This window comes from Corvus moneduloides, chromosome 6, assembly GCF_009650955.1.
Source record: "Corvus moneduloides isolate bCorMon1 chromosome 6, bCorMon1.pri, whole genome shotgun sequence".
In the NCBI taxonomy this organism is placed as follows: Eukaryota; Metazoa; Chordata; class Aves; order Passeriformes; family Corvidae; genus Corvus; species Corvus moneduloides.
Genome location: NC_045481.1, coordinates 50,492,335 through 50,505,982, shown reverse-complemented (window position 1 = coordinate 50,505,982; position 13,648 = coordinate 50,492,335). Strand labels below are relative to the sequence as shown.

The 13,648-nt window shown below is 35.9% G+C and overlaps 1 protein-coding gene across 8 annotated transcripts in view; it reads right to left on the bottom strand.

Annotated features, from left to right (window-relative positions):
* The window catches only part of SOX6 (SRY-box transcription factor 6), a 373,678-nt gene that overhangs the window by 49,949 nt on the left and 310,081 nt on the right, over positions 1 to 13,648 (bottom strand). For all 8 annotated transcript variants that reach the window (XM_032112424.1, XM_032112416.1, XM_032112420.1 and 5 more), the window contains 2 exons: positions 13,454 to 13,634; positions 10,722 to 10,912 (listed from right to left, as the gene is read on the bottom strand). In XM_032112424.1, coding sequence (XP_031968315.1) covers positions 10,722 to 10,912; positions 13,454 to 13,634 — 372 coding nt within the window. The remainder of the gene's footprint in view (positions 1 to 10,721; positions 10,913 to 13,453; positions 13,635 to 13,648) is intronic.

The window sequence follows — 13,648 nt, the reverse complement described above, 5'->3', positions numbered from 1 at the left end:
CAACTTTTTAAAGCTCTGCATGAACTGTGCACTTAAATGCTCAACAGTTTTCTGCTTCTGATTTATGCTATAGTTGGTCACCTAAGACAAATGACATTGTTTTCAATGCCTGACTCAATGATAAGCATTGCAACTTTGATTTAGATTACCTGGAAAAAAAAAAAAAAAGGCACCTGGGAATTCTCTCAGCTCAAAGACCTCCTAGGTAATGAAAAGCTTTTACTTCAGTCTATCAGCTCCTGCACCCAAAAGCCTCAACGCCATAGAAAAACCAATGAATCTGCCTCTGGCATACCACTGGTAGGAAAAAGATGGCAGTGGTAAGGGATAGTGCAGCAAGGCCTTCAAGAGCCCTAGATTAAATTGCTGCAGAGTTCAGGGAGCTGCTGTAAAGATCTATAATTAGCATTGACACTTTATCAGGGGCTGGAAGATCTCCCTGATACTGCATTCCTCATTTGGTCAGTGGGTGCTGCATCGAAGCCTCCATTTCTTATTAAGAGGGGTTGAGCAATTTGGGTATAAATTGCAAATGCCTAATTGTGCACAAATGTCCATGTTCATATGTAAATACAGTCATAGAAATAAAACCCCGTTTGCATGAATATTTGTGAAAAGAAACAAAGGACTAGGCATGGTTAAACTCCATTAATCAGATTTCAAACAAACACTTGCAAATACTGTTTCACATTATTGGCTCAAGTCTCTTCACAAGATAAAAGAAGACAATTTTACCTGTTAGCATGCTTATTCTTTTGATTGAAGCAGAACAGTTAAGCCAGCAAAAAGTAGCATATAATCCCAGAAACAAGCAGCTAAGTAAATATCCTTAAACAACGGGGAGTGTATTTGAATTTATCATACCTATTGATGCAGCCTAATGACACTTGAGAAACGGGAGACATTTTTAATTTTAGAAAGTAATGAAGTATCAGGGAAAGCAATCCAAATTTATCCTTGCTGTACTTTATCTGCTGCAGTAGAGAGTTATATTGGCAATGCTTTTGGTGTAGCAAATTTGCTTAGAGGAACACACAGAGCCTGGAAAAAAAATGGCAGTAACTTTTGCGGGTGTCTTTGCTTGTATCTAAGTGTGAAATAATATGCAAATGTATTCTGTAGTTCTCAGGACAATTGAGGAAGTGATATGATAGGATTGTGCAGCTGCCATTCTGACCCACAATTTAAATCAATGAATATATTCCTGTCCTAGCAAATTTATGCTTGAACAATAATTTTCAACCTATCTTTATTGTTTTGTGGAGAAGCATAATAAAAACACGGAATAAATTTTGGTATATATCTGTAAATTCTCCTGAGTAGCTTGGGAAATGCATTGTGTATAAGAATCATTATGCTGTTACAGTCATCAGAAAGACACTATCCTTTATGGCAGAACATCATCTTTTGGAAAAAAATATCCTTGTTGGTTTGTGCAAATTTTTCAACACATCCTTGAGATATGTTTCAATCTAATTCTGTTCCTTTTGAATTTTCAGTTGCTCCAAAATTTAAGGGAGAAGACCAAAATGGGGCAAAGTTTGTATCCTTTTCACATGAAATACCCTATGCAAGGGAAAAAGCATTGTATTTGGCATTTTTTTCTTGACCTACAAAGGCAATAGAAGAAAGGGGCCAAGTCCCCATTATTATTATTATCATCATCATCATCATTATAATTAACATTATTATTAATTTGGTCTAAAACCTGAAGTTAGGCAACCACTTCAATTAGCCCTGACAACAAAAATAAAAAATCATAACTATGTTCAGCAAGAATACTGTTAAGCACAGGTAGTGGCAAAACCTCTAGCAGTCAATATTCAAGTGCAAAAATAGCTCTTGAGACCAAAATTTTTGTGCTGATTTCTTTCCTGAAAAGAGTATTTTGTTGCCAACTGCTCTTGGCATTGAACTGAAGGCATAAAAAACTTTAAAAGTTCACCTAACATGGGAAGTTCCTATCCTCTGCAGTGTGTGTGTGTATATTTATGTATGCCTCTCTGTATATGCGTATGTAGTTATTCAGATAATAATGTTTCATGTAGGTTATCTCAAGGTATATTTCTTTTATTTTCTGACGTATGTACATCACTGTTGGGCTGGTCTAACTTTTTTTTAATTTATGGTCCAGTAAAATTTCTGTGATTTATAATTCGCAAAGACTGCAAATTTTTCACTCAATTAATTTTGATAATTTAATCAATAGAAAAAATAATTTTGATTTTATTTTAATCAGCCTCCACATGACTCGAGGGAGTAAGCATTTAACTGTACCTCTAATGCATTGGAACTGAACTGTACAAATTACCAATTTTATACAGACAATTTTGGAAAGTAAGGTAATTGAGAAAATGTTTAAAAACAAACATCCTCACAGCAAATTCTTCTATAGGTGTAAACTGGATCCCTAAGCTGTCACCAAAGCTAAATTATCTGCAAATTTAGATGACCTACATATGCCAGAGATTTTGCACTGTTTCTTTTTGTCTTTTCCCTGTCAGTTCCACAGTTTCAGTGAACATGTATTTTTAATGTGCAAATTTCAAATACATTATTTGTATGTCTTTCTACACACAGCATACAAAGTAAACCTGAAAAAAAAATTTAGTAGGTGTATTGATAGGCATGAGTGTGACTACATAGGTGTAAATAGCATTTGAGAAAGAGCATGTGATCAATTAAAGGCTGCATCACACGTTACGTACAGACAGAAAGTTAACGATTCATGAGCAGCTTTAATATTTCTATCTCTGGGCTTGGAGGAACAGACTTGACAAGATTTCATACCCACAGCCTTCTGCACCTGGTTCCCATTACAAACCTGGCCTTGATAATGGGGCTGTGTTCTTCTGCAGGGGCTAATGTTAGCACTGGTATTTTCCTCCCATAACTCTTAGAACCCGAGTACCAGCGTTACGGCTGTGTTTGACCCCCTCTGTGCATGAGCAGTTACAGCTTCCATCACCTTTCTCACTACATAGATAGAGATCAGATAAAACATTTCTCTAAGTATGGGAACAATTTCTGACCTGTTTTTATTTCCTGTGATATCTACAAAAGCTAGTAATACATTACAGGCTTCAGGGTTATATCCAAAGTCAGATTAGTTGTTTTCCTTCTTAGTTTATAATTGAAACATTTCTCCTTAAAAGATATGGTTGGAGATTGAGCCATTAATTTTTGTTTTTCCAAGGTGCTCTGCTTCGAATTTAATTTCAAATTACTCTGAAAGTTCTAGTTGTAAAGCATAAACCCATTGCAATACTTACCTGTATCTGAGAGATATTAAAACCATTCAGCTGTTCAAAGATGCATCTAATTCCTGAGGAGAACTCACAATAGAAAAACAAAACTGACAATGCTCACTGTGCCCCTAAATACACTGATTTAGAAAACCAATACAAACATATGACATTCATACAAAAGCAGAAATCATCTACACCTTGAGATTCTTTAAAAAATCGCAGGGAATTCCCTGAAGGGAGATGCTGCCTAGGAAGTCCAATCATAACAAACACAATACACCCTGAAAAAATATGTTTCTTGGAATCATTATTATTTTCCCCCCATTCATGGTTATAAACGCATATGGATGTCATGCTTTACCTTATATTGGCATGAAAATTCAAATTTTGGAAGCAACAGCATAAATAAACTGAATTTCTCCAGCTACAAAACTGAATGTTTGAGGTCCAGCATGTTTTCCAGTTCTAATAAAAGGGGGCAGTATTACATCAGCTGAAATTCTGAATTGTCCAAATTATCATAAAAAGAGCTAGAGAAGGATACAAAACTGCTGAATTCCACTGAAAATAGACTGTTACTGTGTACGCAGCCACAAATCTGCTTGTCTGCCTTGGGGTAAAATTTTCAGAGCTAGTTCGGTGGGACTTAGGCTCCTACATTACAGCCACTTCAAAAAATTTTTACTTGAGTCACTATTTTCCTTTCAAAATTATTAAGGAAATATTACAATGGGTATAAAATGAAGACATATGTTTCATGTAGCTAGGATAAGCCCTAAGCCTAAAAAGGAAATTGCAAAATTATTGCAGTTTCAAAAAATTTTGGAACAATTTTTTTTTTCTTTTTGGTTTAGGTTTTTTTTTTAAATAAAGATTTTTCAGATTAAAATACTGGTGTCCAAATATGGCTTTAGGAAATTAACTTTGAACACCCAATGTAAAAAAAAAGTCCTAGTTTACAGGAAATTAACTTTGAGCACCCAATGTAAAAAAAAGCCCTAGTTTACATATATTATGTACAGCCACAAGTAGATTACTAAATTGAGCAGATTCACAGTCAAGCATAAAGGACATTTGTTTTGTAAGAAGTATGAGGACTGCTGGGATTTGTATTTGAAACTTTTCCCTATTCCAGGGCGTTTAACTTAGACCTGTCACTTATCTGTTCTAAAATGATGGATCTGCAAAGAGGTTGTCTCTATGCAACATGTCCTTCTACATCCCAGAAAGTCCCCAGGGAAAGGTTTGTCGGCTGAGCGGGATGACGTACTCAGGAAAAAACACTTTGCAGTGTCTCTTTGTAGAAATCAGAGTCTTCATTAGACAGATGGAATACACTCCCACTGAGTTGAATAAATTGCCTATACTCTTGCAAGAAAGTGAGACCACACTAACAGTTCCTCAAGTAAATCAATGTCTTTCTTTTTTTCCTTTCTATGCAGTTCTAGATTTTCTATTATCAAATCTAAATATTTAAATTACATTATACCTAAGTTTAAGCTGTGGTGGGCAGGACCTTTATTAAGTTACAGTGAGTGTAAAACTTGCTACAATGACTGTGGAGACAATACCATAAAAAAGTAATAATTTTGCAAAACTAGTCATCTGCTGTTGTTACTGCTATCTTTTTTTTTTTTTTTTGCCTAATTAGCTACTCACTCTTTAATTACAAGTAGATCTAAGACTGAACCAATAGAAATAAGGAACTAATGGAAAATACTTACAGTTTCCATCATGTCTTACAGCAGACTGAAATATAAGCATTGACCTCTTATTTACTAGGTACAAATAGTCTGCTAAAAGAAACTAAAGGGGGGAAAAAAAAGAAAATCCAAGTTTTTCTTAAAAGAAAAAAAGGAAAAGAGAAGAGATCACTACCTGCAAATCTAAAACACATATTCATAAAGCTTTATAAGAAGTCCACAAGGCCCTTATGACCAATTAATTTATGTTCTAAATTTAAGGGTGGTCAGGACTGCTTTCAGTAAAAGCAAAAAGAGAATTGCATGCAGAATGAACTGGAAAAGTATTTTCTTAACTGTGTGTTTGGAGTTTTTTAACAGAGTTGAGAAATGACGAATAGCAAGGATGCTTGTAACAAGGTGATTCTCTCTGTGATTGTCTGGCAAATCTCCTGTACATGCAGAACAGACAGTGTGACTCCTGCCACTGCAGTTGTTCTGTCTCTGATGCTGAATGTATGGGGAGAAAAAAAGCTGGCAAAAACCTGATGGCAGCATAAGGCAGCATTGCTTGCCTTTAGAAAAAAAAGCAATACAACGCTGGAGCCGTGGCAGGGCTGTAGGCAGTCAAAAGGAGATTATGCATGACTGGTGACTTTTCCTACAAAGACTTCCTGAAGGGTTTTTATCAGGCCAAGTTTGTACATATGTGCAGGAGCTTCATATAGATGATGAAGTGTAACAGCTCCAGAGGAGCTGTTACACCCTATTGTCTCAATAATCCACATACTTAACAGTCCCTAAATACAGCAGAGCGTAGCGCCTCCAAAGGGGTCGTTATGGCTTATCAAGTCAAATCCAAGGGCCTAAATATGGATTTGATCAATAGACTGTAATATCTCCAGGGGTGAATAATACACATTTTTAAGAATGTACACGTTTTGCATACAAACTGGGGTCTATATTAGGATAAATTACATGGATTCAACTTGCAAAACTTTGATTTAGAGATAAGAAAGGAATAAAAGGCTCATTAGAAGAGGTGCTAAAGTACCATAACTCCCAGGAAGTAGGCAATGACTCATGTCATTTATTTTGGGGTTTAATTCTGCTTTCCTACTGCAAATACACAGTTGTCTGAAAATCTACAAAAGAGTAAAAATGGAATATAAACATAAAAATGTTATATTACATTCTGCTTACTCTCAGATCTCAGTGAATATGCTTCATGGTAAGGTAAATGGGGATGTGGAGATACAAATGTATTGTGATTATTGATTTTGTTCCTCCAATCACAGTTCTACCTATATTTTTAATACAAAGATTTTCTGAAGCATCTTTGTCAGCGTTTTCCTGCTTTATGTATAAAAAGATAGGATCTGATTATTTTTAAAATAATGTCAGTTATCTTATAAATTATATAACATTTTCAGATTCATTTAAAGCCTTAAATCAAAGCAAATCTTCTAGGCAACGATGGTAGTTTGAAATACTAAAATAAATACAAGTAGCTGAAGGAATGCAGATTTTGTTTAAGTACTCTTTTTGTTGAAGGTGAACATGGCTTGTCTGGAAAGAAGTCATATCCTCTAAACAAAGATGACTTTTTGGTATGATTTTACTTTTGCTTCTATCGCATGGTAAAAGCTCTGTAGATTATTTTCTCCATTTTCCTCTCTCGCCTTCCCCAGTGTTTCTGTTTACTCTGTTAAATGACTGACACCATTACTCTTCCCTTTCCTCAGTCAGACCACACCTGAGTTTTTTGCTCCACCTGAGGTGGAGCAGAAAAATTCAACTCTGTTATAGTGACTTTTTTTGCCTCATGTGCATTGTACTGGTTTAGGCTCAGGGTTAAATTTAGTTCTCACGGTGCTGAGTTTTGGATTTGTGACTGAAAAAGTGCTGGATAACACAGGGATGTTTCACCTATTGCTGAACTGGGCTTCTACAGCAAGATCTTTTCTGGTTTTGATGCTGCTCTGCCAGAGAGGAGGCTGGGGGTGTGCCAAGCTTTGAGAGGGGGCAGAGCCAGGCCAGCTAACCCCAACTGACCCAAGGGATATTCCACACCATATGACATCATGCTCAACAATAAAATCTGGGGGAAGAACAAGGAAGGGGAAAATGTTTGAAGTTTTGGCATTTGTCTTCCCATGTCACTTATTTGTGCTGAAGCCCTGCTTTCCTGGGAATGGCTAAACATCTGCCTGGCAGTGGGAAATAATCACTTAATTCCTTGGTTTACTTTACTTACATGCACAGCTTTTGCTATACTTATTAAACTATACTAATCAACCCACAAATTTTCTCTTTTACCCTTCTGACTCTCCTCCCCATCCCACTGATGGGAGTGAGTGAGTGGCTGCATGGTGCTTACCTGCCTGTCCTGACCCACAACAGCACACAAACTCAAATAACTCCACAGAATGGTATCATTTCAGAAGTATAAACTAACCTTAATACTTTGCCAAATGACAAAGTTAGGCTGTCCCAGAGTGCTGCATGTTTTTGTTTTGGTCTTTCTGATGAGTGAATCTCTGTGAGCACTTTTAAAGCTTTGTAGATTTTTTTTTGAACAGCAGAATATGAACACACGCAATTTTCAATTCTGTGTCTGTAACCAAATACAAAGCTTTCTGAGATTTAAATGACACATTTTCTAAAAGGCCTAAGCCCAGGCTTTGAAGTTATGTACATAATTTTGTGAGCGCAATCATTTGCACAACAAACTATTACCAACTATCTGAACTTGAAGACCAGTAACTGACCAGAACTCAATAGCTTTTTTAAACCAGCTGCAGGCAATTAATTTGTCATCTTTTTCTGGTGCCAGCTTCCAGCTACTCATTTCTACAAGTCTAATTACCTGAAGCCAATATCTGAAAATTTGGTCCTGAAAACACAGGGTTCTGATTCTTCAAAAGAAACCAATCCAAAATTGCAACTGTTATCAAAGCTTCACTGGGATTATGACAAAAACTATACGCAGTTTTCTTGGCATACAATTATTTCAAAATTATGTTTCTCTAATTGAAGTGATCTAGCATTCCTGCTCCCCCACCTCCATTTTGACCATCCTGCCCATCATTTTTAGAGTAAAAAAGTATAGTCATAATGTAAAAATTGAAAGGCAGAAGGTGAAGGGGGAAAGAAGAGTGTTCTAGAATTCTTCTTTGTGTGAAGGATGCTTCTGGTTTTAATGCATTTTATGCTTGCTATAAAATATAAATACATTTTCTTAGTATTCATGACCAAATTAATACTTTTATTTTCTTTAGGATAGGAGTGGGGATATACCATCATTGAAAATGACTGATTTATATCCTGTTCTTTTGCAACCCCTGCCTTTTCTCACATCTGCAGAGCAAGGACAACAGGCCAGCGAACCAAAGGTAAAACCAGAGCACATACTACAAGCTTTTCCTGCCTTAATTGTTCTGTAGTACCTGCTACAATAAATAAACCCAGCAGGACTACATAAGGTCACTGAGAGACTTAACAACAGATTTCCCTGCTGCTGTTTTATTCTGAGGTTTTAAAAGTTGCAAGTGCTACAATGAAAAGCCTCCTCATAAAAGATGGCATTTGAGAATGATGTTGTTTGTATCTGTTAAAGAGTTCCCATTCACTCTGCTATATTTGCAAGCAAAAGAAAATATTTTTTTGCTCAGACTGCCTGATGTATAACCTCAATCTGGAAGCTGTGCATCAATCTGTGTATTGCTAGTAACCGGCACAAAGTAGAAATTTCAGATTATTCACTGAAATATTTACTGACTCTGCTTTAAAGGGTGAAAGATGAAATAGAAACTTGTTATATCGAATACAAGACACAAACATGATACTGAAAATACGCAGGGAAGAGAGTCAATAAGTAAGTGGATGCCATTTTTATACTTATTTTTCAAAGTGAAATCAAATGTTAAGAATTCTTTTAATAGCCCTTATAGCATATTAGATATTTTTAAATGTCAAGCCACTGAAACTCATAAATTTTAAAATAAGCGTAATTTTATAAACTCTTAGTACTGATCATATATGTGACATTTATTTTATTTTTATAACCTGGGCTTTAGTATCCTGCCTCTTGATTAGTTAAGACAAACACTGAGTTTACAATTAGAGTGTTGTCTGAATACAGCCTGCTTGATCAGTTATTCATTTCTATATTTTTTCATAGTATCAACTTGTATTAAATGGGGTTTTCAATTATGACACTTCAACTAATACTAGCAGAAATAAGTATTTATTAGACACTGAATCTGACTTGGAAAAGAATTTTTTATCTTGTATGGAAACATTTTAACAAATCTTTTTTAACAGATGCTAAGCCTTTCTCTTGTTTTGAGTGCAGTAAAGAAACTATCAAGCAAAAATATAAAATGCAATTAAAAGGTGTGTATCAATCTTTAATGGGTCTGTTTATGACATTTCTTTACCTTTCTGTGCCTTGCTACAAAACACTCACCAAGCATTCCCTTGGGGGTGAGAAAAGTTCAGCATATCGTCAAATTCATCATTTAAGTTATAGTTAATATTCTGCTGAGTCTTATACTCAACCTGGACACAAAATTCCTGTTAGTCTTTGGGCTAAAATATGATCTTCCCTCCCTCACCCAAGAAACAAAGAATCTACCCTCTGATAGAGAGAATCGCGGAATTTTTACAGGCATTGGAACTACCTGTTGTTTTGGAGTATTTTAAAAATTAGTCTGAAACACTAGTTGCTGTATAGGCTAATTAATGTGTCAGTTTTCTTTCCATTGCTTACTAAATTGCATCATAACCATTCTATTTGCCAAAGCTTTAGTGATTACTGGGATAGTGCTTTTACCTTTCTAGTTAATGGGAATAAATACTGCGGTATGTAACTGGTTTTGTGTCAGTGGTGAAAAATAACTTGTGTGCTGTATTTGTTGCAGCCCATGGCCCCTCTAGAGAAGCTAACAGGGAAGCATTCTCCATCCAAAGGGCTGCCTTTTTTCTCAGCCAGTTACCAGATCCCCTGCTCTCTTGCCCTGGTGTATATGCAGAGACCTGCTGCTGGAGCAGATCCTGAAGATCTCAGAAAGGCCACAGAACAGAACACAGGTACAAGGAATTTTAAAAGAGTCTTCCTTGTCCTCTGACTGGTCCTTAAAGCAAGTGTGATAGAAACTGCTCCTCACCTTTTGAATATGGTCCCAGGTTGCTATTTTGTAAGCTGGATCACATCCTGCTCAGTCCAGCGCTGGTCCCATTATCCTAACATTTTCTACCTTTTACTCTAGTGTGCCATCTCATTTCAGTGATTCAACACCGGAGATTCAACAAAGAATTTTGGTCTCTAACTTCCAACTACAGCTGAGAGCCAAATGCAACCACTTTCAGCTTGAGTACTTTGTTGCACCTGAACCACAGATTTGAGCACACTCAAATTCATATGCTGGCATTGTAATACTCAACCATGCTAATACAGAACTGCCCTTTGAGCTGTATTTATCAATCCAGCTATTCTCAAGAGCACAATTCAAAATCTGGTGACCACAAGCTTCAAAACCAGCCCCTTTTCCATGTTTCTATGTGCATGCTTACAGCTTCATCACGAGTGCACAGGACTGTGGGTTTGAATGCTGTGATGTAAACCTAGAGAAGTTTGTAGCACAGCACTGCAAAATGACAAGGTGTATTTAACATGAAATCAGAGATGGCTAAAAGCTCTAAAAAGAAATCTCATATAAAAATAAGAATCTGTTTTGCAGGGAAGAGAAGAGTGAGTGACAGACTGTGGGGAAAGGGGAGGCATTACCTTTTCAATCCTGCAGTTGTTTAGACCCATGTTATTCATGGAGGGCAATTTTCCATCAACACCATGAGGCTGCTGTTGCTGCTGCTGTTCTCTTTGGATTTGCTCTCTCATTTTTCGAGCCTCCTGAATGGCTTTCATTACTGTGTCCTGGTCCCCAAATAGGGCAGGTGAATTAAGACTGGAAAGGATATCTATAAACAGAGAACACATTTTATTCAGGTAATTATCCAAATTGGAATCTGGGGTAAGAACTCTGCTCTCACACTCTTAGAACTGCTCCCAACCAAGATCTGCAGAAGGAGGAGTGGCAATTGTCTGAAGGCTGAATTACTCTACTGAAGTAATTGATAAGCCCAGGCATTTATTTCTCTGTTAGAAATACAAACATTGAGGTCTTGACACACCCTGAGATGGAGCTATCTGAGCATACTCATGGACTCAAATATGTGTTTAAAACAACAGTATTCTGAAGCTTAAACTGGAAGCCTTTTGAGGTATTGAAAATAATTAATGAAATTAACAAAGGAGAAAACAATGTTTACTTGGCAATGACACTCTAAGTCAATTCTTAGAATTTCTTTAAAGAGAGAACCATCACTCCAGGTGTTAAAATTTCCATTTCTATTTCAGAAACAGCTCTCACATTTACTTTTTGGGGACAAAGTTCATTATCATGATAAAATGGTTATAAATCTCTAAATCAGTAGAGAAAAAAACAGTTTTCTTTCTATCACTCTGAACACGAAGAAACTTTTAAACAAGCATGAAATGCAGGCAAGCATTCCTGTTACATCTTACAATGCATTCATGAAGATGAGTACCCCAGATACAGTTTTGGATCTGAGAGAAAAAGACAGCAATTATTTTGTGACTGTTTGTTTTTTGTTGCTGTGATAAAACTCTAATCAACCTTTTCCTACATGGAAGTATTCTCTAGACTACACATGGATAGGTTTGTGCATATATATTCTAGCTAGGGAATTTTGAGCAATCACACAGTTTTTGTGTGACCTGTGCATCTGCCTGACCAGCAAATGTCTTTTATAAAAGTTCTGAATTTGTTAGTTTTGTGTGCTTACTGACTTACTGACCGTCTACTATTAAAAAAATAAAAAAACCACAACACCAAAAACTAAATCCAAAACAACAACCAAAAAAGGCTAAGATTTTGAATTAACCTTCAAAAATAATTTTTATATCTTTTAATCTCACTGAAGTTCAGCTGAGCAAAACAGAAAATTCAACCTCGACAGACCCTGAATTATTCTAACATAAAAATGATTAGGTGTTTCTCACACTTTATTCTGTGAACCAGATGGTTAATTTAATACTGTGGCCTAAGTAAGAAGAGATGCAAATTGTGATGTTTTAGAGGGACTGGTGATGTTTTCTGTCTGAATGAAACATGCCTCTCCAAAAAAAAAATAATGAATTAGAGGAAAAGGAAAGTTTCCAATGCTCTGAACTGTTTCAGCAAGTAAGTTCCATTCTGGATGGTAAAGAAGTTGGGAACCATATGTGCGTGATTTTTAAAGAGATTTAGATTTGTAATCATCTAAATTTATTTAGAGAAAGGTAGCTAAAGCTCTTACATGGCTTGCTGATTTCTGGTAATGTCTCCCTATCTTTTTTTATGCTTAAGGATTGAGACAAAAATTTTTTATGACTTTATACGAAAAATATTTTTGCCTTAGGCACTATTTGTCTTCTGTGGTCCTTTCTCTTGAATGGTCTAGGATTTCAGATTGATACTTCGCTTTCTAATGTAAGATAATGCAGTGATAGTTGCAAATAAATTGACAGGTAGAGTATCTAGCTAGTTGCAGAAAATGTCTTTCAGAGATCATGATGTTCCCAAGTGTTTGGGAATGGAAAAAAACCCATAATTTTTATATATTTGATATATGTATTTAACATATCTATTCATTATTCATAAGTGTTTCTATATATTTTACAAGTACACTTGAGCTACAGATTGTGAATAAGTGGTCTGTAGTAAGTATTTAGTCACTGTTAAAATTTACTGTTTGAACTTTAGGGCTGATCATCTACATTTTGCAGCTCTTGATTCTGTTTCTTGACTGGTTAAAGTAGTCTTCATACATAGTTTTCAGACCAATTTTGTTTCATCACTTAATAAGCTTAAAGAATCTTGAACACAGGTCAAACCCATATGAATTAATAAAATCCTGACAGATGGGCAAACAAATAATAAAAATATGGTCAAATAATAAAAACATGATCAAATAATAACATAAACTGGCTGGACTGATGCCTTTCTGTATTTATTTAAATAAAAAAATCTACCTATTATCTAGTGAGGCTCTATGGGCATTCTAAGATAGGGTTTTTTTTTTTGATCCAGAAGTCAAAATTTAAAAGTTAACTTTGTGTGTATACACCCAGTAGACACCTTTAGGAGAGATATTCATACAAACCTGTTTTACAAGTTTGATATACCTATCTTTATTTACTTATGTATGTATATTTGTATGTATATCCTACATTATTTATTTCTTTCCTGTATTTCTCACACTCTGCCACATATTTTTGGGTACTGTTGTAAAACTTTAGCTTTTGAGCATTCTTTGAAAATCTTCACTATATATTTTTTTTCCATTTTAAAGAGAAATATAGGCCCAATTACTTAATTCAAAACTAAGTGTGCTCAGGCTGGGATTTCATGCTGAAAACTTGCCTATTTTCTCCTTTCCCTAGGACAGATTAGTTACCTAAAGAGGATCCTCTTCCCAGAGACCCACTGAGTGGGCTGGGGATGCCACTCTTGTTCGTCACTGTCACAGGACTGCTTTTGCTGGCTGGGAAGAGATTCTGTGTTGGAGATGTTGGGGATTTGACAGGTTCAGCTGTTTTGGGTCGGGCTGAGAGATTCAGAGGCTGAGCTGCTTCATCCTGCAAGAGTTTAA